Source organism: Bos javanicus, chromosome 3, assembly GCF_032452875.1.
Source record: "Bos javanicus breed banteng chromosome 3, ARS-OSU_banteng_1.0, whole genome shotgun sequence".
NCBI lineage: Eukaryota > Metazoa > Chordata > Mammalia > Artiodactyla > Bovidae > Bos > Bos javanicus.
This window is the reverse complement of record NC_083870.1, coordinates 32,198,835-32,224,371: the sequence shown is the minus strand read 5'-3', so window position 1 is coordinate 32,224,371 and position 25,537 is coordinate 32,198,835. Positions and strand designations below refer to the sequence as shown.

At 42.9% G+C, this 25,537-nt stretch overlaps 1 protein-coding gene across 1 annotated transcript; it reads right to left on the bottom strand.

Annotated features, from left to right (window-relative positions):
- Window positions 1-6,663: 6,663 nt before the first annotated feature.
- Window positions 6,664-25,520, bottom strand: WDR77 (WD repeat domain 77). Its single transcript, XM_061410825.1, has 11 exons — window positions 25,243-25,520; window positions 24,807-24,992; window positions 22,610-22,751; window positions 22,043-22,092; window positions 19,772-19,842; window positions 19,589-19,643; window positions 19,060-19,131; window positions 18,379-18,487; window positions 17,767-17,835; window positions 17,037-17,215; window positions 6,664-9,087 (listed from the first exon to the last, which is right to left on the bottom strand). Exons 1-10 carry the CDS (start codon window positions 25,355-25,357, stop codon window positions 17,056-17,058), a joined length of 1,029 nt encoding a protein of 342 aa, XP_061266809.1. The 5' UTR covers window positions 25,358-25,520; the 3' UTR covers window positions 6,664-9,087; window positions 17,037-17,055.
- Window positions 25,521-25,537: the final 17 nt, after the last annotated feature.

Below are 25,537 nucleotides of genomic sequence, written 5' to 3'. Positions count from 1 at the left end.
ATTCCCCAGGTACAACCGTGGGACAGCGCTGAGACAGCCCAGCCACACACACACAAAACCAGTGATTAATAGGCAGCTGCCCAGAGTCACAGTGACCCCAGCATCTCCTGTTGTCCCGCCCAGCAGAGCCATAGTTCTCAGATCCAACAAAGGCACAACTCCCTCTGACACTGGCATAGACGGGGTGTCCACCACCAGCCCTGGTGAGGGCAGGGCAGCGCTCAGCCCCTCTTCCTGTAATTCAGCCCCACATGGACTGAGTACGAGGAAGAAACACTGAAGGGCAGCAGGAATCCTACTGTTACGAGATTAGTGATTTGGAGGGTTGCATAGTGTAATGTTAAAAAGTCTCAGCTATGGACTCTGCCAGGTCAAAGTTTGAATCCCACTGTCAAAAAGTGTAAGTTCTAGCATCTTGAGCAGTTAGTCAGCTCTTTGAGCTTTAGCTTCCACACTTGTAAAATGGAGGTAACACCTGATCTCACCTCATAGGGTTTTATACGATTTAAAGAGATAAAACTGTATGAAGAACTGTGACTTCAGTGCTTTGCATATATGAGGACTCAGTGAATGGCAGCAGTTATTAGAGATGGCACAAGAGTTTGCCCCCAGAGCAGGGTTCTCAAACTCAAATGCTGACAGGCAGGTAATGTAAATCAGTGAAGTGGACACAATAGTTCACTCTCCAGTGGATTCGAAGAAAAATAGTCCAAGTCTAGTAACACACTTCAGCTAACATGAAGCCTCTCCGTTGGGAAACATCAGAGATTAGCATGAACAGCCACTAACTTTTGCCTTGCAGTGAAACAGAACCAATTGGACGATTCTTCAATTTCTAAAGAGAAGACACAAATCTGAGTTTTGTATGAGCCAGTATATGAGCCGATGATGACACTGTCATGAGAGGGGTCATGAACCTAAGGAGTAAACGGAATGCAATTCTGGACACCTAAGAGCCAATCTTTTTAAAATATTAAGGATAAATAAAATAGGTATATAAACCAATGATTTCATGATCCACCAGTTTACTTTTCTGCTAAAAAGGTTCTAACCATGAGTAGGTCCCATATTTCAGTGTCTGAACTCAATCACAAGGACCAAATATTGGATGTTCTCAGTGTATTCACTATGTTTATCCTCTCAGAGACTCAGACTACTGCTCACCTAATCACATGCCACTGAGGGATTAACTAGATGTCAATAAATAAAATACTGCAAAGTAACAATGGCTAGTGGTTGAATTCACTTCCTTTCCAGTATGAAGACCAGGGAAGTTTAATTTGTATCAGCAGGTTGCTTGGTTGCTGTTCAACTGCCCAGTCACGTCTGACTCTTTGCGATCCCATGGACTGCAGCGTGCCAGTCCTCCCTGTCCCTCACCATCTCCTGAAGTGGCCCGAGTTCATGTTCACGTCCTAGGAACTCTCAGGAGTCTTCTCCAGCACCACAGTGCAAAGGCCTCCATTTTTTGGTGCTCCAGCTCTCAAAACGGTACATGACCACTGGGAAGATCACTGCCTTGACTATATGGACCTTTGTTGGCAGAGTAATGCCTCTGCTTTTCAAAACACTGTCTAGGTTTGTCATAGCTTTCCTTTCCTGCCAAGAACCAAATGTCTTCTGATTTCATAGCTGCAGTCACCTTCTGCAGGGATTTTAGAGCCCAAGAAGAGGTAATCTGTCACTCAGGTCACTTCAGTTGCTCAGTCATATCCAACTCTTTGCGACTCCATGGACTGCAGAACACCAGGCTTCCCTGTCCTTCACTAACTCATGGAGCGTGCACAAACTCATGTCCATCAAGTTGGTGATGCCATCCAACCATCTCAGGCTCTGTCATCCCCTTCTCCTGCCTTCAATATTTTCCAGCATCAGGGTCTTTTCTAATGAGTCAGTTCTTCTCATCAGGTGGCCAAAGTATTAAAGCTGAAGCTTCAGCATCAGTCCTTCCAATGAATATTCAATCCTTTAGGATTGACTGGTTTGATCTGTCACTGCTTCCAGCTTTCCCCCCTCTATTTGCCATGAAGTAATGGGGCCAGAAATACATCTATTTCTGCTTTATTGACTATGGCAAAGCCTTTGACTATGTGGATCACAATAAACTGTGGAAAATTCTTCAAGAGATGGGAATACCAGATCACTTGACCTGCCTCTTCAGAAATCTGTATGCAGGTCAGGAAGCAACAGTTAGATCTGGACATGGAACAACAGGCTAGTTCCAAATAGGAAAAGGAGTACATCAAGGCTGTATATTGTCACCCTGCTTATTTAACTTCTATGCAGAGTACATCATGAGAAGCACTGGGCTGGAGGGAGCACAAGCTGGAATCAAGATTGCCCGGAATAACATCAATAACCTCAGATATGCAGATGACACCACCCTTATGGCAGAAAGTGAAGAAGAACTAAAGAGCCTCTTGATGAAAGTGAAACAGGAGAGTGAAAAAGTTGGCTTAAAATTCAACATTCAGAAAACTAAGATCACAGCATCCAGTCCCATCACTTCATGGCAAATAGATGGGGAAACAGTGGCTGATTTTATTTTGGGGGGCTCAAAAATCACTGCAGATGGTGATTGCAGCCATGAAATTAAAAGATGATTACTTCTTGGAAGGAAAGTTATGACCAACCTAGATAGCATATTAAAAAGCAAAGACATTACTTTTCTAACAAAGGTCCATCTAGCCAATGCTATGGTTTTTCCAGGAGTCATGTATGGATGTGAGAGTTGGACTATAAAGAAAGATGGGTGCTGAAGAATTGATGCTTTTGAACTGTGGTGTTGGAGAAGACTCTTGAGAGGCCCTTGGACTGCAAGGAGATCCAACCAGTCCATCCTAAAGGAGCTCAGTCCTGGGTGTTCATTGGAAGAACTGATATTGAAGCTGAAACTCCAATACTTTGGCCACCTCACGCGAAGAGCGGACTCATTTGAAAAGACCCTGCTGCTGGGAAAGATTGAAGGTAGGAGGAGAAGGGGATGTCAGAGGATGAGATGGTTGGATGGCATCACCGACTCAATGGACATGAGTTTGGGTAAACTCCGGGAGTTGGTGATGGACAGGGAGGCCTGGCGTACTGTGGTCCACGGGGTCACAAAGAGTCGGACACGACTGAGTGACTGAACTGAACTGAATAGGGCCAGATGTTATGATCTTAGTTTTTATTAATATTTAGTTTTAAGCTGGCTCTTTCACTCTCCTCCTTTACCCTCATCAAGAGGCTCTTCAGTTCCTCTTTGCTTTCTGCCATTAGAGTGGCATTATCCACACATTTGAGGTTATTGATGTTTGTCCCACCTATCTTGATTCCAGCTTGTAACTCATCCAGCCTGGCATTTCTCATGATGTGCTCAGTGTATAGATTAAACAAACACAGTGACAACAGACAGCTCTGTTGTGCTCCTTTCTCAATCTTGAACCAATCAGTTTTTCCGTACAGGGTTCTGACTGTTGCTTCTTGACCTGCATACAGGTTTCTCAGGAAGACAGGTAAGATGGTCTGGTATTCCCATGTCTTTAAGAGCTTTCCACAGTTTATTATGATCCACACAAAGACTTTGGCTTTGAAACAGAGATAGATGTTTTTCTGGAATTTCCTAGCTTTCTCTGTGATCCAACAGGTGTTGGCAATTTGATCTCTGGTTCCTCTTTCCTTTTCTAAATCCAGTTTGGACATCTAGAAGTTCTTGGTTCGCATAAGGCTAAAGCCTAGCATGAAGGATTTTAATCATGACCTTACTAGCATGGCAGATGAGTACAACTGTCCGATGGTTAGCACAATCTTTAGTATTACCTTTCCTGGGAACTGGGATGAGGCTTGACCTTTTTCAATCCTGTGGCCACAGCTAGGTCTTCCAGATTTGCTGCCATATTGAATGCAACACCTTAATGACATCATCCTTTAGGACTGTGAATAGTTCTAGTGGAATTCCATCACATCCACCAGCTTTATTAACAGCAGCGCTTCCTAAGGCCCACTTGACTTTGTTGTCTCAAATATTTGGCTCTGGGTGGCTGACCACACCATTGTAGCAATCCAGTTCATTTGGATCTTTTTTGTACAGTTCTTTTGTGTATTGGTCCCATCTCTTCTTGATCTCTTCAGCATCCTAGGTCTCTACTGTTTATGTCCTTTATTGTACTCATCTTTGGACAAAATGTTCCCTTGATAGCTCCAATTTTCCTGAAGAGATCTCTAGTCTTTCCCCTTCTGTTGTTTTCTTCTAGTTTTATCCACTGTTCACTGAAGAAGGCCTTCTTGTCTCTCTGTGCTGTTCTTTGGAAATCTGTGTTTAGCTGAATATACTTTTCCCTTTCTCCCTCACTTTTTGCTTCTCTTCTTTTTTAAGCTATTTGTAAGGCCTCCTAAGATAACCACTTTTCCTTCTTGCTTTTCTTTTTCTTTGTGATGGTTTTGTTTGCCACCTCCTTTGTATTGCCACAATATTATGGACTTCCATCCATAGTTCAGTGACTCTGTCTACCAGATATAATCCATTGAATCTATTTATTACCTCCACTGCATACTAATAGGGGATTTGATTTAAGTTGTATCTGGCTGGCCTAGCAGTTTTCCCTGTTTTCTTTAGTTTAAGCCTGAATTTTGCTATGAGAAGCTGATGATCTGAGCTACAGTCAGCTCCAGGTCTTGTTTTTGCTGACAATATACAGCTTATCCACCTTTGGTTAAAAAAATATAATCAACTTGATTTCAATATTAATTGTTTGGTGATGTCCATGTGTAAAGGTTGCTTGGTATCATGGAATAAAAACAGTAAGTGGTGTAGAATGTTTAGGGTGAGGATATTTCACTGAAACTTGGGAAAGCCTGAGGGAATATTCCACCCAACAGAAGCTGTGTCTCCATTTTTTCATCCCTCTTTGCCTGCCTTTATGTATTCAATCAATATTTGTTGAGAAGAGGCCAGGTCCTGATAGACACCCTAGGTACATGCTGATCAAGACAGTTTCTGATCAAGAAGCTTCCAGTCTAGTAACTACATGGATCACCTCTCCCAGAGCCTGTGTTTTCTCTCTTGTATCTCTTGGAAAAGTGCAATGGGAGACATACAAGTTTTGCTTCAAAACAACCTTGCAATCAGGTTCCTGCTCACAGTATTGTTAGGTCCCCCCTGCATGTTCAATGCTGAACTCCAAACCTCGATCTCATATTAACCTGAATCAGGAGATAATTAAGCCTCCTGAATGCAATACTGGATCAGGTAGAGCAACAGCCTTCACGATTGGTTGGATTACCCCTGATGTAGCTCCTAACTCTAGTGACCAAGCTACTGTTTCCTAATTCCTAGCCCTTGTACCCTAAATCTTATTTCTAGGTCTCCCCTTGGGTTTTTCTTCCTGGTTTATAAACTGCAGGCACCACAGTTGGTTTCTAGGGCCTGGATCCTGACTCACTCTTGCCAGGCTCCTGGGGCCTTACTGCTGGCCTTTAAGACCTCCCTGATGTGAATGTTTGCCTCTTTCTGCTTCTGAGCCTCCTCTCAACCTACCTCCTGCCACCCAGATTCTACATCGCTGAGATTTCCCATGAGGTTTGTGCTCTTCCACCCAGACTCCTGCCAGGGGGGCTGGCTGTTAATCCTGCCCACCATGAAGCCGAATCTGCCTGCCAGCTGAAGATCCTTCATCTGTACCTGGGCCAGTATTCTGGGAGCCTGTTCTGCTGCAGTGGGCAAGACTGTATTCCAGACCTGCCTGTCCCATATCCTCAAAAGTGACTGATGATGCTGAGAAGAATGGCAAGATATAACAATGGACACCCAGGAGTGACCCTTGCTTCATTCAGGGGTGACTGTGCCAAAGAGTGGGCAACTAAAGCTCCGTGTGTAGCAGATGATGAACAGCGAAACACTGGGCTATGTTGAAAACCAGTGTGCCATGTCGCTCCGGTCACTCCCAATCCTCCTCCTTGAGTTCTTGCTGTCAAAAGACAACCACTGCTTTGTATTTTCACACACCCACCCAGATACTTAGAAAACACTCCTTCCCAATGCTTAGCCTGTTCTCATGAAATGAGAAAAGACACGTAAAAATGTCTTTTAGTTGACCTGCTGAAGAAATTCAACAGTAAACAGCCCCTCCCATATTCTTCAGCACTCTACTAGATGAGGGCAAGATCACAGATGCGAAGGGCTTTGGGTTTAACAAAGCATTTGGCAACATTTCTCATGATTCTCATGTGGAAGAATTAGAGAAATATGACTTAAACAAAAGCAACTGGTTGAATAATATAAGAACACAAAGAGTGTTGACTACAGGTCAGTGTAAACTTGAAAGAGCTTTACCACATCTCTAAAATGAAGGAGATGAACTAGAGCATTGTTTCCCAATAATTTATATAAAAGATTTTTGGTTGTGCATTGGGATTTTTTAGTTTAATATTTATGTATTTATTTTAATGTCTACTAGAAAATGTTTACTATCCCAAAGTCCCATGATTTCATAGATATTGTTTAAGTGTAAAAATTGAAGCAATTCAAAAAGGAATATTTTAATAAAGTAGTAAAGGTAAAACCTATTCAATCTCCTTAGAAGTCATTTTGAGAACACCATAATTCGAAACACATCCTATAGCCCAGCAACTTCATTTCTAGAAATTTGCCACATACATATATCTGCCCCCAAGTAGACAAAGAAAGTATGTTCACTGCAGGTTTATTAATAACAACAAAGAAAAAACAAAACAAAATGACCATTATTTGGAGCACATCCATGTTTCTACACATCCATGCAATAGCCTCTTTCTTTGCCTTTTAAGCCAGTGTTCTCAACTGGGCAATAATTTGGTCCCCATAGGACATATGGCAATGTCTGGAGACAATTTTTGGTTGTCACAGTGGAGGCAGGAGTACTACCAGGACCAGGTGGGTAAAGCCAGGGCTGCAGCTAGTCATCCTACAATGCACAAGACAGACCCCCACAGCAAAGAATTATCCAATATTGATAATTAATAATCACAAGGATGAAACATCCTGGTTAAAGTACAATTGCTTTCATTCCTGTTCCTGTTCTTATTCTTTTAATTCCATTACAAACCAGAGATTAGGTATCTACTAATCCCTTATTCAGAGAAGGCAATGGCACCCCACTCCAATACTCTTGCCTGGAAAATCCCATGGATGGAGGAGCCTGGTAGGCTGCAGTCCATGGGGCTGCGAAGCATCAGACACGACTGAGAGACTTCACTTTCACTTTTCACTTTCATGCATTGGAGAAGGAAATGGCAACTCACTCCAGTGTTCTTGCCTGGAGAATCCCAGGGACGGGGGAGCCTGGTGGGCTGCCGTCTATGGAGTCGCACAGAGTCGGACACGATTGAAGCGACTTAGCAGCAGCAGCAGCAGCATCCCTTATTACCTTATATTTAAACAACAGTTTCATCTGTTGCAAAGTGAGCTCTTTTAGTGAGGATACATGGTCAATTTAACTTTGTAGCCCCAGAACCAACAATGAAGTGGTCTGCCTTTGGAATGAATGAACTAAGAAAAGGCACAGCCAAGGAGCCAAGGAGCATACTCTGGCTTAGAAAGAGGTAACTGGCATTGTTACAGAAGCAGGGGTTGTAACAGGTATATTTTACATTACTTGTTTTTATCTCCCCATTTCCCTCCGGCTACTTTATCTGAGGACACTAATGACGGCTTTAGGTTTAAGGTGAAAGTATAGACAAATGAACACTGTCCCATGATGATAAATAGTTGAGGGAACTTCGGGCATCTCCTGTGTTGAGGACATGAAATTTTACCTGCATCTCAGACAAGAAAGGACACTAGGGGCAAACAGGGTGGAACGTAAGGTATTTCCCGATCATCCCTCTACCCCCCCATCCCTCTCCACCTTGCTCTCCGACCCTGGAAGTCAGTCTCTTTGGACTACATCCGATTAGCTCAGTAGGCTCTACTTGACTGGGGGGTAGAGTGAGGAGGAGAGTGAGGTCAGGGTGTTTACTCCCTGATCTTTCCCTGTAAAGTCCCATCAAGGTGACTATATCCCTCCATCGAGGGTCACTGCTCCTCTCGAGGAAGACTGCTCTATCTGACTCTCTCTTCTTCCAGCGTCAGATAGCCTCTTCCTGGAACAGCTCCACTGTTCTAGCCCTGGCTTCCTACACTAGCTCTGTGGTTCCCCTATGTGTGTGCGTGCAAGTTCAGTCTTAGTCGTGACCGACTCTTTGCGACCCCATGGACTGTAGCCAGCCAGGCTCCTCTGTTCGTGTAATTTCCCAGATAAGAATATTGGAGTGGGTTGCCACGCCCTGCTCCAGGGGATCTTTTCAACTCAGGAATCGAACCCATGTCTCCTGCGTCCTCTACATTGGCAGGCAGGTTCTTTACCACTGTGCCACTTGGGAAGCCTGTGGCTCCCCTACACCACTCCCAAAACTCTGTAATTAGTCTCTTTGTAAATAAACCCTCCTCAAATTACCTTAATTTGAATGTACATCTGTTTTCCTTAGGATACCACCTGATATACCATATAACTTTGATCATGTTGCTTATTATTTATGAGCCTGTTTTTTCTATAACATTAAAATAATAACTATCTTTCAGAGTATTGAGATTATTAAAATTCTTACTTTAAATAGAGTGTTTAAAGGACACATACACAAAAATATGGAGCTTCCCCAGAGCTCAGTAGTAAAGAATCTGCCTGAAATGCAAGAGACACAGGAGACACGGGTTTGATCCTTAGGTCAGGAAGATCCTCTCGAGAAGGAAATGGCAACCCACTCCAGTATTCTTGCCTGGAAAATCCCATAGACAGAGAGGCCTGGTGGGCTACAGTCCACAGGGTCGTAAAGAGTCAGACACAAGTGAAGTGACTGAGCGTGCACACACATACTCAAAAATATAATGCAACATTCACTATTTACATTTGTTAGGTGCAACAAAAACTTTACTAGATGCGTTCAAACAAAATGAAAACTTATTAACTCACGTTAACAGAAACCCAGAAGAGGTGGATTAATCAGCACTGCTTAATTCAGTTGTTCAGCAGCATCATCCAAGACCCAAATTCTTCTCTAATGTGTTTCTTCTCTATAGGACAGGGCCACCTGCGTCTGGACAAGATCAAAGTTCTGTTAGTAAAGATGGAAGGAGGGAAAATAGATGTTAGACAGCCAAATGCACCTGCTACACTATTAGTAAAGTCCACGGTAATAAGCAGCCTCTCTGACAGCACACAAGAATGGAAGGGGACCAGAACGACTCTTGGGGAAAGGGAGGTGGAATCAGCAGAGCACAATCAGAACGAGAAAAAAAATACCCTTCACAGAAACCAACAAAGAGAGGCTGTTATTCCTGATGACAGTGATGAGCTCGCAGAACAACTCCATAACTCTTGACAACAGCTACTTCACTTCCAACCTCACAGAAAATGCACAAGCTGTTCTTCATGTGGGCCAGTTGTTCCCCACTGACCAAGACAGTAGTTGTCACGGGGCGGTGGAGTTGCAAACAACAGACAGCAACTCTGGCTAAATCATTGCAAACAGGAATTCAGAGGGAAGCCTGTTGGAATCAATGGGCATGTTGTATAACCAGTCTTTTTTTTTTTTTTAAGATATAGCTGATTTATAATATTAGTTTCAGTGGTTCAGTATTTTTACAGGTTAAAGTCCATTTAAAGTTATTACAAAAGAATGGCTCTATGTCCCTGTGCTAATATGTCCCTGTTGATTATTGATTTTATACATAGTATTTTGTGTCTGTTAATCCCATACCCCTATCTTGCCCCTCCGTCTTCCTCCTCTCCATGTAGCCACCAGTTTGTTCTTTATATCTGCAAGTCTGTCTGTTTTGATATTCATGTTTTATTTTTTAGATTACACCTGTAAGTGATAACAAAAGAGTATTTGTTTTTATCCATCTAACATTTCACCAATCACTATTCTCTCTAGGTCCATCACATTGTTGTAAATGACAGAATTTCATTTTATGACTGAGTAAAATTCCATTGTATGTAAATATATCACAGTTTCTTTATCTATTCGGGTTTTTCTGATAGCTCAGACTATAAAGAATCTGCATGCATTGCAGGAGACGAGAGTTCAATCCCTGGATCAGGAAGATCCTGTGGAGAAGGAAACAGCAACTCACTCCAGTATTCTTGCCTGGGAAATTCCATGGACAGATTCACTTGTTGATGGACATTTAGATTGTTTCCATACTTTGGCTATTGTAAATAATGCTACTATGATCATTAAGGTGCAAGATTCTTTTCAAATTAGTGCTTTTGTTTTCTTTGGATACATACCCAGGAGTGGAATTCCTGGATCCTATTGTAGTTCTATTTTTAGTTTTTTGAGAAACTTGCATACTATCTTCCATAACAGCTACATCAATTCACAATCCCACCAACACTGTACCAAGACTTCCTTTCTTCCATATCCTCACCAACATTTGTTATTTGTAGACTTTTTGGGGATAACCATTCTGACAGGAGTGAGGTGGCATCTCATTGTGGTTTTTATTTGCATTTCTCTGATAATTAGTGATGTTGAGCTGTTTTTCATGTGCCTGTTGGCCATCTAAATGTTAGGTAGGTAGAATAGGGAAAAGGAGTCCAAAATGGCAGTGGCTAAAGGACAAGGAAGGGAAAACCCCGCGAAAATAGAACAAAAGAAGGTCCGAGGACCGGAGTGAGGACCTCAGGTAAAACAAAAAACACTCCTGGCTGGCCCAATTTACATAGGACAGGCCCAGGGAGAGAGAAACATATAAATAGAGGAGCCAAAGCTAGCGCGCTCTCTCTATCTCCCGCGCGCTGGGGTACTCTTCTCCTCGTGTCTTTGGATTGACGTGCCCTCATGCCTCAAAGATGGATTTTCCTGCTATCTTCTAAATAAAATAGAGCTGTAACACTGAGCTGTAACACTGATTTGTCTAAGAGCTATAACATGGTCCATTAGAGACCTGAGAGCTATAACACGGTCTATCCAAGACCTGAGAGTTGTGACACGCCGAGGGGGCTTTAATGTCCGTCACTCCAAATCTGTGTTGTGACGAGACAAAGAACCGAGGAACATACACTCGCGTGACATAAGTATCTTTATGTAAAAATGCCTTTTCAGGTCTTCTGCCCACTTTTAATTGGGTTCTTTGTTTGTAATAATGAAAATTATCAAAGTAAAGAAAAATTAAGGAGAAACAATTCCATTTACAATCACATCAAAAATAATTAAGTATTAATAACTAGGAATAAACTTAACCAGGGACGTGAAAGACATATATTCTGAAAACTATAGAACACTGATGAAGGAATCTGAAAACAACACAAAGAAATGGAAAGATACCCCATGTTCTTGGACTAGAAGAATTAATATATTAAGACGTCCACATTACCGAAGGGAATCTAAAGAAGTAATGCAATACCTATCAAAATACCAATGACATTTTTCACAGAACTAAGAACAAGTAACCACAAATGACCCAAGTTGCCAAAGCAATCTTGAGAAAAAATAACTAGGCTGGAGGTATCATACTCCATGATGTCAGACCATACTACAAAGCTACATTAATCAAAGTAGTATAGTTCTGGCACAAACATAGACACATAGATCAATGCAACAGGATAGACAGCCCAGAAATAAATGCACACACTTTGTCAATCTACAACAAAGGAGTCAAGAATATACAATGGAGAAAAGATAGTCACTTTAATAAATGGTGCTGAGAAAACTGGACAGCTACATGTAAAAGAATGAAATTAGAACTTTCTCAAACACAATATACAAACATAACTTCAAAGTGGATTAAAGACCTAAATGTGAGACCTGAGACCACAGAACTCCTAGAAGAGAAATAGACAGAATACTCTTTGACATAAATGGCAATATTTTTTTAGATCTGTCTCTTAAGGCAAAAGAAATAAAAGCAAAAATAAATAGGACCTAATCAAAAGCTTTTGCACAACAAAGGAAATCAACAAAATGAAACAAAAACCTACTGAAGGAGAGAAAATATTTGCAAATGAATATGGAGTTAATTTCCAAAATTTATAAAAAGTTCATATGGCTCAATATCAAGAATCCATCTTAAAACATAGTCAGGATCCAAGAAAGAATATTTATTAAAAACAACAACAACAATTTGGCAGAAAACAACAAAATTCTGTAAAGCAATTATCCTTCAACTTAAAAAAAAAAACACACACACAAACATTGCCAGAGTCCTGCCATGGGAAGTCTGGTTAGGAATTCTACTGCTGGCTTTGATGCTGCTGCTACTGAGCTGTCTCGTCATTGTCAGATAACCATTCTTTAAATCTTTGCAGCTCTGCCTCCAGATTTAAGTCCCAGATGGGAATAGCCAAATGGCCAAGTCTAGTTCAGCTGCCTACACCCTAGTGGCTGAGATCAGAGGAAAAAAATACATAAAAACCTCGTCACCTTTAAGGTTCCATAGTCTCCCCTCCACAAAGCACAGCAATGGAATCCATTTCAAAAGCACTTCCACCGTGTTACTGCTTTGAGATCCTCAGCATGGCTCACAGCACCCACCATCCAGTGGCAACTAGCCTCATCTTTTATCCTGCACCCTCCACCTCCATTTAACCCTAGTTGCAATACCTCCTTCTCTAGGGAACTCCAAGCTCCTTCCACAGCAAGACTCACATATCCGGAACTCTTCCCCAGCCCCAAGCAACAGCGACTCCACATTCAACCTTTAGGACTCAATCCAAATGTCACTTCATCTGGGAAGATTTACCACTTCTTCATGACTGGCTACAATCTCTGTTTTCCAGCAGTCTTCATTTTTTTTTTTTTTGGCTAACACTAAAACACTAATTCCATCATGTCTCTTTCTCTCTAGACTTAGCTGCTGGAGGCTGGGCTGACCATGTCTGTCTTGCTCACTATCACACATCACAATGCCCAAAAGCTTGACACACCAAACTGTTCTCTCATGTATCGCTGGTGACTTCCCTGCCTGGTTCCTGACCATCTAAAATTCTCAGTGGATCATAATCAAAGTTGGTCCTTCTCCAACTTTAACATGCAGGAGTCACTGGGGAAGTTGTGAATATATAAATTCTGATTTCGGTGGTCTGAATGTTTGGTCCTTCTAACAAGTTTCTGATGATGCCAACAGAAACTTGATCCACGGACATTTTGAGGAGCAAGGCAACACCTTAGCAAATCAAATGATAAGACACATAGGAAAAACACTGTATAATTCCACTTATATGAAGTACCTAGAACAGTCAAATTCATGGACAGGAAAGTAGAAGCGTGGTTGCCAAGGTCTGGGAGAAGAGTTGTTTAATGGATACAAAGTTTTAATTTGGGATGAGGGATGGTGGTTGCACAACATAAATGAACTTAATGCCAATGAATTATATACTTAGTTTAAAAAACTGAGAGAAAACAAAAAGGCACACATTTATCTTGCCAAGTGGAGTCTGAAACAGGGGCCCAGGGTTGGCACTGGGCACAAGAGATTGCGTCTCTAGATGCCAAAGTCAAGGGTGGCATTAATGCAAACTCTGCCAAGCAACTGACATTGGATAATGGTCAGGGGACTAAACATCAAGCAGTTTCTGACCTAATCAGAGGGCTTCTGAGAGACACAAGTTGCTTGTTAAAAATCTGCAGAGCTTAAAGCAGATTTAGCTTGTACACGTAAAGCACGTTTTCTGATTCTAACAAGCTTCACTCCTTTCACCTAAGATCCCAAATAAGGGTTACTATTGGAATGGAAAATTTTAGCTTGAAACTGAAGCTCTTAATGCAGATAATGTGTGGTTCATCCCAAAGTGAAGCATACCAGCATCTGATACCCAACATTACAGTGATAATGATACGTCTACATTCACTGAAGGAACTCTCACCCAGCAGTGCCAGCTGAGCTCGCACCAGAAAGTTAAAAGGATGTTTGGAGGTGAAGCCCTTTATTACTGATCTTTCAAATTTTGATGATCTATTATATACTGAAGCAGCAGAACATCATTTACAAGACAAGCAGAGTTTTCAGAATACGTTGAGGACTACAGTAAACCTTACTCCAGATGATACAGATTTTAGGATCAGCAATTGTACCTTAAATGCCTCTGTAACTTAAAATGAGTTAACATTACCTGTCCTTATCTTTGCACCTCCTTCACTCTCTGGATAGTACGAGTCCTATAACCACATAATGAAGATGAAAAATTCCGCAGCTATGTGATGGAGAACTCAGTAAGGAAACGTTGGGGTTCAAAACTGGTCTGCTTACTCTTCCAAAATCAAACTATATAGACTGCTGATGCTCGTCAGAAACTTTACTCACCTCAAAAATCAGATTAGAGCTTCCTTACCCTTTTGGGGAACAAAATCAGCTCCCTGCACAAGTGGTTCTAAAGTTCAGTGTGACCCAGATGTATAAACAGCAATTTGATGTGAATTCTTTCAGCTTTTCACACTATGTTGGCTCTCCTTAGATGCCCTAAAACTTCCCTAGACTGAGTACAAATATTTGGTGTATATCTTACTAAAAGAAATGCTTACATAAGAGTTTGGAATGAGCTTTTCTTTTTCTTTTCCTATTCTTTTAGTTTGTAGATGCAAGTCAAGCAACCACAGAAATACTGTTTATGCTGTCCAAATGCCACAAATCTGCCTTTTAAAAACTCAGAACCCATTTTTAGGCCTAGATGTGGCAAGGAAGTTTTGAAGCCCTCTGTAACTGAGTGAGTGGAAAATAACTATATACACCTTCCCACTCTCGCTCTCCCAATCTTGTGCCCTACCACACTGTCCAGAGAACATGTGACTGGAAGCCCAGTCAGAGCCTGGGTGATTCTGCTGCCTCAGTGAGACTGTGAACCAGCAGGTAACGCCTACAGAGCTAATAATTAAAGACAAGCCTCCCACTGTCTTGTGGGGCAGGACAGATCCTGGAGAATGAACCTGATGTCTGGAGCTACCTGAAACAGTACTTGAACTAACCTGTGTCTGTTGTTCTGAGCACTAGAAATCAGCAGTGGTATACGGTCAGCCAGGTTAGTGGACTTGAGTGAGGACAATGAAAACGGAGACAGATTTACTGCAGGTGTTCAGACATGTGAACCAGTGAAATTAAACACAAAATAGATGCTTGTATGGTTTTACACAAAACAAAATGAGCCTATTTCCACCTGTTATCAGCAAACCTGTGCTCCTGCTACTGAAACTATTCTCAAGTAAAAGACTAGTGAATAACCCCACATGTGATAGTACATTTCTGATTATTCTGAGGTCACCTTCTATCTTGAACAATCTTTTTTCTCACCATAGTAGACACAGTCAACCAAAACTGTGATGATCTTTTCTAACATGACTTTGATTACATTTGCAAATGTCTTGGTGATGATCGTGGATGGAATTATTCTCATCAGCACAGGTTTATCTGAATCCTAATATTTTTTACATGAAGTAAAGTGGTTCTTCAAACTCTAGGTTTTCTCCTTTGGTGTCATTTTAACCATCTTGACACAATACATTCATTTCCCTGGATTATCTCTTTCACTGAGTTTTCTCTCCACTATTCGAAGTCCATGAGGAACAGGCCTATGCAAATTTAATTCCTACCTACCTCATTCTCTCTAAGAGATAACAAATTTTAAGCTTTTATCTCCAGGAAGAACTTAAAGAGTTTCTATCAACACACCCTATTACCTCTCTAAAGTCACACGGAAGAACAGTGAAGGCTTCATTCTCACCTCTCCCCAAACCCAATAGGTAGACCATCTAATAACAAAGTCCCATGTTTTTACTTGAGGGTAATTGTGAGACCAGAGCTCACGCTTAGCAAGGGTGAAACACAGCAGCTTTACTTACAAATACTTCGCCCATGAAACTACCCCAGTTTCATGAGATTTTAGCTAAACAAAACTTGCAAAGCACAAAAGTACATAATTGATTTAATTTAGTTTCAATACAATCAGTAATTGATCCATAACTTTTAAGTGGCAGCAGCCATCAATCCAGTAAACAAATATTTACCTTAAGTTTCAACTAGCTACTCTGGGGGGCTGGGGAAGCACACGAAAAAGTAACAGGCTCTAAGATAGATACCTTGATGACTCACGTAAGTGACATGTCTAACTGCACATAACACACATGCTTCAAAAGACAAGCCAACGATGAATCAACTTTTTATTTCACTGACCGGTACTTCTCTCTCTGATGCTGTATTTAAACTCTTCAGAGTCCCCCAAAATAGCATCAGGTTTCCTATGTCCAGAGATAGGGACCCAGAGGCAAAAGAGGTCAGGCCCCAGGCTGTTTTCAGGTGGGAAGGTGGCAAACATTCCTATGTAGGTCTATGTCAGTTTTTAACTGAAATGTTTTTAAGCTCTCCATCCTGAACCTCTTCTATGGCATCTATGACAGAAATACATCCATCCTCATCAACACAACTCCACACGGGTGGCGGTAGTGAGGGGCCATTACATAGGTACCAGCCAAACTTCTCATTCAACCAGAAACTGGACTTCTGGCTCGGTTTAATAACAAGGAGATGCATAAAACTGCAGTGAGTGTCCTGGCTCTTCCTTAAAGTGGGCTGGACTGGATGTAAATGGAAGTACTGCTCATGATAAAGCTGAATTAAGCTCTATAAAAAAATAAAGTTGCTCCTATCTCTATGAGCAGTTTCCAAGAATCCAGGAATGCCCACATCCCGTACCTCAGACATGGCCAATTCCTAATGCACAGCTACAGTGGGAAGCATAAAAATTCCTTGCTAATTTTTAGGGCATGGGGAGGATTGGGCTCTGGGAAAGACACAGGATGGATATTTTTCTCCCTCCCCCCACCTACAAAGACTACGTATCTACACACACACTCAGACACACACACACATCCATGTTCAAGGGAATTTTTCTTTCCTGACTACAGGACCCCAGGATCCAGCCTCCCCCAGGCTGAGACACAGCGCCTTTTAACTGCACAGATGTCGTGTACCAACATACTGCATAAGGCTCCTCTGTTGTCTCATAAATTGAGAGGGCAGGGGCAAAGGGCGTGGATACTCATAGGGGATTCACTTCTTGTCTGAAATCCAATCTACTCAGCAGCACTCTTAGGTCCAGGCTCTGGGAGAGGTTCTGTGGGCAGGATATGGTGGATGACCTGATGGTCCCAGCCCACTGTGGTAAGAAGGGAGTGATTGAGTGGAGACCAAGTAGCATCTCTCACAAAGTCTCTGTGGGCTCGGCTTCTAAACCTACAAGAGAACAAAGAAAAGTGGGGGCTTGGTAAGAGACAGAAGAAAAAAAAACGGAAAGACATTCCACTTCACCATATATGACCTAGTCATCAGGCTAGCAGTGTTGCCACACAAAGAAGACTCCATCATCCAATCCAATCCTATTTTCATAGAAGAAATGACAGCTAGAGCAAGGGTATGATGTGAGTCAGGGTCAGACAGCATCTTGTGGCAAAGAAGGCAGTACCCTCAGATCTTGGGTCTGGGGTCATTTATCCTATAGCAGGCTGCATTCCTACACGTGGTACTTTGTGTAAAAAGCACACAGTGTTCCTTTCTGAGAGATCACTGGAATGCCAGGCTCAGGAATCCCACCTAACACCACATTCCTCTACCAGGCACAGAGCTTGGGAGTCAGTCCCTGGAACAGGGAGACAGTCAACAGCTAGCCTGCTTCCATCACCAAGTCTCCCTGAAAAGAGACAACGTGCTTTTCCAAAGGGTAAAAAGACCCAGCCATCTGCTGGTCCCTCCATGACTCCTGATCATAGGGTCCGTGTCACACTTACACCTCGGAAAGGCCTAAGTCCAGCACAGCAAGTGAGCAGTCCTCACTGACAGAGGCCAGGAAGGGAGCACTAGGAGAGAAGGAGAAGGTTGCGAAAGATCAGTCCATAAGTATCAGGACAAAATTTGACTGGGCAATCCCCAAACCCCTCTCTAAAGTGACCAGAGAAGGTAGCTTGATCCCCACTTTGGTTTAAAGCCTGACTACCACTCAAGTCTACAGTACAAGTTCCAAGGGAAGATGAGGAAAATGGAGCAAAGCTAGGGCAGAGAGCCATCCCTGCAACTAACCATCCCATCTGCTCCCTCCCTGTAGCTTCAGCAATAACCCAGAAACACAGGCTTTCCAACCACACAGCCCAAGAAGCCCATAGTATAAGTCATTTGGGGTGTTGAGCAGGAACAAGACCATGTTTTAGCCATTTGCAATCAGAGATCATACAACCCAAAAAACGGACTACAGTCTTAAGAGATCTTTTACTAATTAAGGTCTTTAGCTAAAACAGTGTCTGTTTTAAGGAACCACCCAATCAGCTAATGCTATGCCAACACAAGTATTCTCCCGCACTCTTCCCTTTCCTATCTCCCAGGCCCTTGATGAAAAAGAGCAATACCTGTGTGGGGAGAACACCAGCCCAGTGACACACTGGGAGTGCACAACAGAGCTGAGGGCACAGCCTGCACTCTTGGTGTCCACAAGGGAGACAGTCCCATTCTCATCACCTGGAGGAAGAAGAGGGAGTATGTCAAGGGGGTTAAGAGAATGGGCTTTGGACTCGGCCAGATCTATATTTGAATGCTGGTTCTTCAATCTTGAAAAAGTAAACTGTTCTGAGCATTCATTTCCTCCTTGGTAAAGTAGGAATAATTAGTCATTTGAGGGTTGTGGAAATTAAAACTATTGGATGAGATACCTGTTGTGTTAACCACAAACTACATCACAGTATACACAGCCAGATCACCAAGTTAGCACAACTATTGCCTACTATGCAATAGGATTCCCTATGTAACAATCCTCCTGCTTTGTGGCCCACTGACTTCTAGCCATGAATATAAGAGCCACACCAAACAACCAGGAATCAAATCTTCTAGAATAAAAATTATCATGTTCTTTAAAGCTAAACTAAAACTAGTTTTGGATCATCCTACCTTCGCACACCCCCATTAGCATAATTCACTGAGTGCTCAAGTGTGCTGACAGACTGAGCAGCCAGAGCCTCGTGTACTATGGAGTGAGCTTTCTTGCTTATTCTCCCCTTCCCAGAGTCAACACACAGTTGGACATGCTGCCTTACCAAAGACAAAGACTTCACTCTGCTGAGGATGCCAAGTCAGGGAGGTAGGAAGGTAGCCAGAGGCACTGCAGCCTGTGAAGGAGAGAAGAAGGGTCTGGAACAAAACTCTGACCTCAGCTTTGAGAAGAAGCTTTGGTGGTGAAGTCACTCTAAATCCCAGGAGCACCTTTATTCAGTTTCCCAAGTTCTGCTAAGGCAGTCCCATCCTCACTCTTGATCCTCACAACCTATCGGCCTCCTGCTCTTTCCAGACCTGAGTCACAGGCAAGTTTTAACATAAAGCATGAAGTTGACAACTCTGGCCCCTTTATTTGCCCATCCAGGAAATATCAATTACCCCCACCCTCAGGAATTAGCCCCTCCTCTTGGGACCCACTGCACAACATGAACCTCAGTGGGAAAGAAAGCAATTAGATCATTCATGTCAGTGACTGGACATCTGGTAGCTTTGCCTTTGACTCTGGCCAAGGAAAGTCTCTTCCAGATGGGTTCCTAGTACCATCATCCCACCACCAGCTCTCAGACTCACCCATCTGTGATGCTGGCTTTGGACAGCGGGTATCCCACAGTAAAATTCTATTGTCCTAGAAGAAGGAATAGAAAAAGGGCTTCACAATCCAAAAACAGCTGCTGGCCAGAAGCCGTCCGTGCTAGACTTAGGACTAAAGGGTTTGGGTGTGGTCAAGGGTGGGGAAAAGCAGCTATATCTTACCTCACCGCATGAAAGAAACACAGAATCCTTGTGGGGAGAGGCAGCAACACAGGTGACCTGCCCAGAGTGAGCTGTAGAGGAGAGGGAACAAGAAGTATGACAGAGGAAATGAAAGCAATCTTATCACGAAGCCCAGATACTATGAAGGGGTAGGAGGGAGGCTGTAAGAACTAGTCCTAGCTAGTCTTATGATGCAAATGAACAAATTCCGTGAGAGTCTGGATGAGACAAAACCTAAGAGGAAATGTTGATAGCATTATAAAACCTCAGTAGACTTGCAGGAAAATGAACGGCTACAGACACGAGTTTGAGTAAGCTCCAGGAGTTCATGATAGACAGGGGAGCCTGACTATCATGGGGTCACAGCGTCGGACATGACTGAGCGACTGAACGGAACGGAACTGAAAGACATGAATGATAAAGGCTGAGTCCGATCGGTGGAGGGATTTACAATAAAGACAGCCTAAACAGCACAAGCACACATGCCTCCAGGTAGCATACAAAGACTTCCAAGGGAGTCCTGGACACTCGGGAGTTTTAAGGGCATTTCTCCAGTGTTTTCTCTCCACACCAAACTAAGAAGCTGCCTGTGGTCTGCCAGCACTGCAGACCTCTACTCTCACAGTCATCCTTCTCCCATGTGTAGAAGAAACACACACCTCTCCTCCACCCCAAACTTTACCATGGTGTGATGTTCAGAGCATAAAAACCTACATAAAACAAAAGAGGGTTTTTGTAAGAGCCAAAGAACAAAAGAAAGAGCATCTGGGTAAAATTCTGTGAAAGAGGCTGACCTTTCTTGGCCACACCACGAACACAAGTATTTAGGTACTAATTTAAAAACATGTGAAAGGGTACAGTTTTTCACATCTTTTAGGGCTGCACGCTAAAAATGTTAAAGGTCACTCTAAATGTTAATTACAGGCTGTGGAAACCACCTTCTCCAAAGTGATTTAACCATACTCTAAGACAGATGTGGCTCTGCCTTGAGATAGCAAGGTGGGTTCAAGCCACCTTCCATAGAATCCACGGAAAGCCAACATTATGAACAAGAACATACTGCTCACTTGAAAGAAAGCTTTGGGGCAGCACCATGGTGGAGGATGAAAGATGAAAAACTACGTGAGGCCTCTGCCTTTAGGGAATTTGAAATCAGTGGGGGGAATACGAATAAACACAAAGAACTGTCACAACACTGTAAACCAACTATACTTCAATTTTTTTTAATTTAAATTAAAAAAAAAAAAAAGAACTAATGAAAAAGGCTGAAAGCGGCAAGTGTTTATTTAGCATTAGCCAGAAAAACATATCATATGTCTAGGAAACAAAAGGCTAATATAGTAGACTTTGAACACTGGCATTTTAACATCATTGTCTAACTATCTGAAACTCCAGGAGACGTGTGAGTCTGTGGTTTTGCTTTGCACGTATCTGAATCATACACTTTGCAGTTAGAATTGGCAGAGATAGGCAGTGAGGGAACCAGTTATCACCAATATCTACGTCTTTCAGTCACACATACATTAATGCCCTATACGTTATCTTCATTAAGATCTGGTATCTTCATGAAGAATGGCTCCCCAAACAAAGTTAACTGCTAGTGCTGTTAATGAAAGTGAGCAAAAAGGGGAAAGTTAATAGAAAATGATGGCTCTCATTTTCTAAAAATGAGATTTTTATGGAGGGGAATAATCAAAAAGTTCAAGATTCATGAGTATCAGAGTTTATACTTGAAGAATGCCTGAGATGTACTGTTTAGATAGCACGATATGCTTGAAGGAGGAATGACAGTAAAAAGGCTTGAATGCCATGACATGAACCTGAGGTATTAACCTGCAAGCCACAAGAAACCAATGAAAGACCAAAGATGACGGGTCAAGAGATGAAATGACTGCCACGGTCTAGGTGAGCTAAAGACTGAATGTAAATGGGAGCATAAGAAATGAAAAGGAAGGTCACTGACCAAATGGAAAAAAATTCCAAAGAACTTGGGGACCAACTGATAGAAGGAAAAAGAAGGAGTGGAAGAGGACTGGGAGTTTGAGCCTCAGGTGATCAAGAAGGTGATGAGCCTGTCAATTAAAAAGATATAGGGAGATTAAGAGCTAGAGTCAACACTGGGACTTGACCATAGTTTTGGAAGAAAACTACCAGGCAGGAGAGCAAAGAATTGGTGTCACTGACATCCAAGGAAAGCTCAAAGAGCACAAAGGAGAGAATAAAAACAAAATAGCTACAACAGGAACTAAAAAGGAAAGAAGATGCACTCACCTCGGTATGAATTCAGAACCATCTGCTGAGCAAGGTCCCAAACCTTGATGCTAAGAAGCAAAGGAAACAGAGACTTAATTTGACCTACACTATATATATAAAAACATGTATTCAAATGTATATTCCTACATCTTTGTCATCTACTGGACTTCTGGTACAGTCTACTTTTACAATGGACTGCAAAATCTCTAAGAAAACCTTATAAGAAACCTTATGAAAGTGAAAGTGAAGTTGCTCAGTCATGTCCGACTCTTTGAGACCCCATGGACTGTAGCCCACCACACTCCTCCGTCCATGGGATTTTCCAGGCAAGAGTACTGGAGTGGGGTGTCATTTCCTTCTCCAGAGGATCTTCCCGACCCAGGGATTGAACCCAGGTCTCCCGCATTGTAAACAAGATGCTTTACCATCTGAGCCACCAGGGAAGTCCAAGAAACCTTATAGGTATGCCGTAATTAGTCACTGGGTTCTTATAATGAGCCCAAAACATTACTTAATGAGGCTAATGTGACATCTAAGACACCCAAAGAAGGCCCAGAAACAGGAGCAATGAGAGCGGGGACCCACCAGAAGTCTTTGCTACCACTGACAGCATGTGTGCCAGAGCTCAGGACACTGACTGTAGACACGATGTCATCATGCTCATACTTGCAGAACTTGCTGACAATAAGCGTCTCATTCTCATCCAGCTCCCACAATTCAACAGCACCTATTGAGGGTGGGGAAGACGGTGAAGGAAACAAGCTGGGGTTACATCAAGACAGCATTTCACTTCTAGGATGCTAAGTTCTCGAAAGACAAGGATGACATCTCCATAATGATATGGATAGCAGACAGTTTAGTATGATTAAATAGTCCCAGTTATTTGGACATTAATTGTCCCACCTTTATCCTTCCATGCAATACCTGCCAACACCTCTATTCTTTTTTTTTAAAACATGAAACCCTCCACTGGTTTGTCCACTAAGTCTGACATTCAAAACAAAGAAAGCAGAATAAAGACATGTAAGAAACTGGGAAGAGATGGAAAGAGCATAGATTGGTTTCAGCATCATCTTTAAGATCAACATCATTCTTGATCTTGGGTGGATACAGAGAAAAACAGTTTCATTCATGTCTTAATTTTGTTATGAATTTTGCTAAAATTTCCACCAATTTAGAATCTTGGGACAGGTATATCCTACCCACACAGTTATTCTCCTTTGGGACCAAAACCTTCAAGCTCCCCCAAGCATGAAGTATGTTGTTGCTACCGTTCAGTCTCTAAGTCACATCAAACTCTCTGTGACCCCAAGGGCTACAGCATACCAGGCTTCCCTGTCCTTCACTAACTCCTTGAGTTTGTTCAAACTCATGTCCATTGATGAGTAAGTGATGCCATCCAACCATCTAATCTTCTGTTGTCCCCTTTTCCTCCTGCCTTCAGTTTTTCCCAGCATCTGGGTCTTTTCCAATGAGTTGGCTCTTTGCATCAGTTGGCCAATGTACTGGAGCTTCAGCTTCAGCATTAGCACTTCCAAAGAATATTCAGGGTTGATTTCCTTTTGCATTAACTGGTTTGATCTCTCAAAAGTCTTCTCCAGCACTGCAGTTACTAAAGATTAATTCTTTGGTGCTCAGCCTGCTTTACGGTTCAACCCTCACATCCATACATGACTAGAAAAAAACGTCGTTTTGACTATATTGGACCTTTGTGGGCAAAGTGATATCTCTGCTTTTTAATACTCTGTCTAGGTTTATTGTAGCTTTTCTTCCAAGGAGCAAGCGTCTTTTAATTTCATGGCTGCAGGCACCATCCACAGTGATTTTGGAGCCCAAGAAAATAAAGTCTGCCACTGTTTTCACTGTTTCCCCATCTATTTGCCATGAAGTGATGGGACCGGATGCCATGATCTTCGTTTTCTGAATGTTGAATTTTAAGCCAGCTTTTTTACTCTCCTCTTTCACCTTCATCAAGAGGCTCTTTAGTTACTCTTCACTTTCTGCCATAAGAGTGGTGTCATCTGTGTATCTGAGGTTATTGATATCTCTCCTGGCAATCCTGATTCCAGTTTGTGCTTCATCCAGCCTGGTATTTCCCATGATGTACTCTGCATATAAGTTAAATAAGCAGGGTAACAATAAACAGCCTTGACATACTCCTTTCCCAATTTGGAACCTGTCCAGTTCTAATTTTCCACATCCAGTTCTAACTGTCGCTTCTTGATCTGTATACAGGTTTATCAGGTAAAATGGTCTGGTATTCCCATCTCTTTAGAATTTTCCACAGTTTACTGTGATCCACATAGTCAAAGGCATTAGCATAGTCAATGAAGCAGTAGATATTCTTCTGAAATTCTCTAGCTTTTTCTATGATCCAGCAGATGTTGACAATTTGATCTCTGGTTCCTCTGTCTTTTCTAGATTCAGCTTGAACGTCTGGAAGTTCTCAGTTCACAAACTGTTGAAGCCTAGCTTGAAGGATTTTGAGCATTACCTTGCCAGCATGTGAAATGAGTGCAATCTTGTGAATCTGAACATTCTTTGGCATTGCCCTTCTTTGGGACTGGAATGAAAATTGACCTTTTCAGTCCTGTGGCCACTGCTGAGTTTTCCAAATTTGCCAGCATATTGAGTGCAGCACTTTAACTACATCATCTTTTAGGATCTGAAGCAGCTCATCTGGAATTCCTCCACCGAGTATGGGACATTAAAAGTTGAGCCCAGCCCGACCTATACCCCAAGCCTCCATTCCACCTGTACAGCTGAGGAGCAAGTGACTCACCTGAATCAGAAGCCACTAGGATACCTCGGTCCCCTACCCAAGTGAGGTCAGCCACTCCGGCCTCCGTCTGGACTCCAGCAGAGCAGAAACCTTCGTTGGGGGCGGCACAAGGGTCCTTGAAAAGCCAGAGAGAGCCAGCCCAGCAGCGGCCACTCAGGCTAGAAGCCCCGAGCAGGAGCGCCCCATCTAAAGGAGATACCAGATGTCAGCATGAGGAGTGGAGAGGCTCGTTTCCCTGGTAACAGCCCAGCAGCCCGCTAACTGGATCTGGACCCGAGCCCGGGAACGCGGGGCACGATTGGGGTGAGCTCAGCGAAGCGAAGCAGGGGTCAGGTTGGCAAGCGGGGAATCGAGATGCGGGCTGGAAGGTTTATTGCCGGGAAGGGGCACTCCGGGGTGGGGTAAGGAAACTCCCCGGCCTAGGACCCAGGCTCACCAGACCGGTACCGCGCAGCCTCCAATTGCCGCTCCATACAGGCGGGAGCATTAGGGGGAAGGTTCCACTCCCGGGCTGCCGGGGGCACTAGGGGAGGCGGTGTTTCCTTCCGCATCTCCACGGTTCCAACTTCAATCTAGACCCAAATTGGATGCCCGCCTGAGATTCAGCTCCAGGAGTCCCCACGTGGTTCCTCTCGGGCCTCCGCCCCTCTAGACAAGCTGCAGCCTCCCTACATCTCGCGAGATCTGCTTCTAAGAGCCCAGCCGGCTTTCCCGCCAGCACCCTCCCGCAA